The 3,442-nt window shown below is 44.1% G+C and overlaps 1 protein-coding gene across 1 annotated transcript; it reads right to left on the bottom strand.

Annotated features, from left to right (window-relative positions):
• Positions 1–1,424: 1,424 nt before the first annotated feature.
• On the bottom strand, positions 1,425–3,181 carry LOC125286846 (putative nuclease HARBI1). The gene is given in 5 exon segments (XM_048232157.1): positions 1,425–1,867; positions 1,935–2,054; positions 2,791–2,882; positions 2,884–2,962; positions 2,965–3,181. Coding segments are annotated over 5 exon segments (951 nt in total).
• Positions 3,182–3,442: the final 261 nt, after the last annotated feature.

Raw genomic sequence — 3,442 nt, 5'->3', positions numbered from 1 at the left:
TTTTTGACGAAGTCTTCTGCCTGTCGGTTTTGGATTACCTGCCTGTACCTGTCTGTCTGTTTATGTATGTCTGCCTGCCTGCCTGTTTACGAAACCTGCCTGTACCTGGGGCCTATTGCACAAAACTAGGATAAGGGATTAAGCCGGGATATCTTGGTTATCCTGGCTCAATTTATCCGTGATCCAGTTGCACAAAAGCGGGATAGGGGGCAGCAGGATATGTTATGGTATAAGTTACCATGGCGACTTATTCTGTGGAGCTAGCCTGCTCCAGACCAGGCTAAGTTCCAGGATCTATTTAATCTCATCCCTTATCTCAGTCAACAGTCACCGCGAATGGAAACCAAGAGTTATTCCACTGCCCCACTACACGTTTTTACATACAATTATTACACCCACTGTTATTATTTAAACATATCATTCATTTCAATCATTTTGGATAAATTATGATTTTAGATGATGTTTCAATCATTCGATAATTTACATTTTCCCAAATTGCAGCATACACACCTTCACCGCATTCCGTTCTATATTAGGCTAGGCCACTGTTACCATAACTTCATAGAACAGTTAAAGTAGCTGCGTCTCGACGTTGTTTGGCAACCATTCAGATAGAGGAAATATATTAATTGGCGGAAGAATGATAATCTAGGAATAACTCGTTATATTCATAGTTGCTGTGCCTTTAGGCCTACTTTATGAAACTTTGCCAGGTAGTTATAGCAACAGTTTCAGAAAACCAATAAGCCACTCGAGTCCGTAGGTTAGGCTTACACTGATTCTACAACAGGGGTATACAGGCGCTCCGCGGTTTTAGAATCAGTGCAACCTACGGCCTCGGGGCTTATTGCTTAAATATAAAATCACGGAATATTAGGGCCACAGAGCAAGCAAATAAATCCGACTTTGAGAATAAACTCATAATATTGTAACCCTTTGTTTTAGAGGACAGTTGTTAAAATGAAGGCTGTGGAGCATTTCGTGGAATCGTACTTCAGTAGGCCCATAGGTTTCACAAAGGACATTAATCGTTATGACACAACAGTAGGCCATCACATTGTCAGAAGTCTCATGACTGTAAAAAGAATATGCATCTTTCCCGCAGAAAGAACCAGTGTCGTCATGACTTCTCCTCCTTCCTCAGTGTGGCCCTACAAGCCTACTCCGTCTAAAATAGGCTACATAAATATAAACACACATCAACGTGTAATTATGTTCCTTTATTGAATAAGGATAAAACAACAGGTAAACCATCAGTACCTTTCAAAACCAAAGTCACACAAGCAAGCTTGCAACGCACAGTGCAACATATAGTATACAGCACAAACATCATGAGGCCAAATCAATATAAATCAAATAAAAAGAAAAACACACATTTGTCTGCCACTGCAGGACATATTTAACTGACATTTCAAGCACGCAATTTAACGGAAATAATTGAGCACATATTGGTCCCTCACTAGCTGACCACTGTCGTCATCAGGGAAGATGGCAGGGTTGTCCCAGTCCATGGCTGGTGGCACTCTGGGGGCCCTCTCCTTCCTCAGGCAGGCTACATTATGGAGGACAGCACAAGCCACAGTAATGTCACATGCCCTCGAAGGGCTGACCCTTAATGTGTGCAGACACTGGAAGCGTGCCTTCAGGAGGCCAAAGGTCATTTCAACTGTGGCCCTGGTCCTGGCATGGGCATGGTTGTAGGCCTGCTGTGCTTCCTGGGGGTCTGTAAAGGGTGTCAGGAGAAAAGGCCGGCAGCCATACCCCTCGTCTCCCAGCAAGACACCAACACAACACAAAATCTCATCATTACAACCTTCCGCTATTGATCCCCCCCACCCCCCACCCCCCAGACTGAGGCACAGAAATACTACCATGTGTGGCAATTACAGTTTCTATTCTATTCACAGGCAATGGACAATATCAAAAGGTTCTGCTCACCTGAACATTGATGCTGTGGAAGGATTTTCGATTCACATAATCCGCCTCATTGGCACCTGAGGGGGATTTGATCCTTATGTGAGTGCAGTCCAATGCACCAATGACATTGGGGAAACCTGTAACACAGGGGTGGGCAAACTTTTTGGCTCAAGGGCCACACTGGGTTTTGAAAATTCCCACGACACACACATAAAAAAAATTCATTTTTTATAGCCTATAATTTAGTATGAAAAGTATTTTTTTTTAAAATATTAATTGCTTAAAAATACTGCTAATTTTATGCTGTTTAACAAATGTACAAATTGTGCACTGTCGCTTTAAGACAGTCGCTTTAATTCACGTTTATTTCTCAATGATCTTCTGCCTGCTACGGTATGGCCCTCTCACACTTTTTAAATGGTCAGTAGTGGGAACTACTGCTGCCTTCATGATTTCCTTTTAAAAGTTTCTTATAAGAAGGAGATATCAATTATCAACAATGACAAGCCAGCTGGAACCTGCGGCTCTCTCTCCCTATCGTGAGAGCAGACGCGTTCCCAATTAAATGGATCGCATGTTCACGTTAGATCTGCTGCAAAGGAGATAACTAAGAGTTAACTTAGTTTAACATGATGTTTCCACATTGACATTGTAAACGTTCTCTAAGGAGAGTGAAAAGCAGTTTGCAGTAAAGCTAACCAATGTCGTCTCTATCGCAGGAAAAAAATAGCGAGCAGCCTGATAACCAAATGAAATGCTCAGCGGGCCGGATGAAAGTGCGTGGCGGGCCGGATCCGCCCACCCTGTAACACAAAGTAATGATATCCTACTATGAGTGTTAACAGTTGTCCTGTAATTTGTAGATCATCTTACCTGCAATCCTATAAAACTCCTCTTTGATGTCACGGAGTCTTCTGTGGCCAGGGAAGGTGATGAACACATCTGATAATGCTGTGATTGCCACACACACTCCTTATAGTGCGGCAAACTGTGGCCTTGTTAAGCCGCTCTGCATCCCCCACGGAGTAAAGGAAGGCTCCACACTCAGTGCATGGCTCCGTGCTGTGCGGTTTTGAATCCTGGGACCCAGCAGTCTGCACAAATACCTGATTCCATCTGCTGAGAACCTGTACCTCTCATGTAGATGGTCATCAGGGAAGGCCAGTGGGTCCAACTGGTCCCTGAACACCCTCTCCCGCCTGAAGGCCCTCCTGAGCACAAGTGCTTCTTCATCCACCACATCTTGCAGGAATGGACACGCCATTGTCAGAGCAGAAAGGAACCCACCATTCTGGGCCTTCATATGGGTGCTAGGTGTGTGTGTGTGTGGGGGGGGGGGGGTATGGGGGCGGGTCCCCCTCTATTGTGACCACCTGTATAGGCTGTTACATTACTATTATGTCGTTAGGCTGATGTAACCGCAAATGGGGCACATATTTGGCAAAATCTATCTTGCTGAATTGTTATATATAACTATATGATTGCTGGGGGCCAAACAAAAAAGGAATTTGACTAAAGATGCCGC

This window comes from Alosa alosa, chromosome 21 (assembly GCF_017589495.1).
Source record: "Alosa alosa isolate M-15738 ecotype Scorff River chromosome 21, AALO_Geno_1.1, whole genome shotgun sequence".
NCBI classification, from domain to species: Eukaryota; Metazoa; Chordata; class Actinopteri; order Clupeiformes; family Clupeidae; genus Alosa; species Alosa alosa.
Note: the sequence above shows the minus strand (reverse complement) of the source record. Positions and strands in the feature narration are given on the sequence as shown.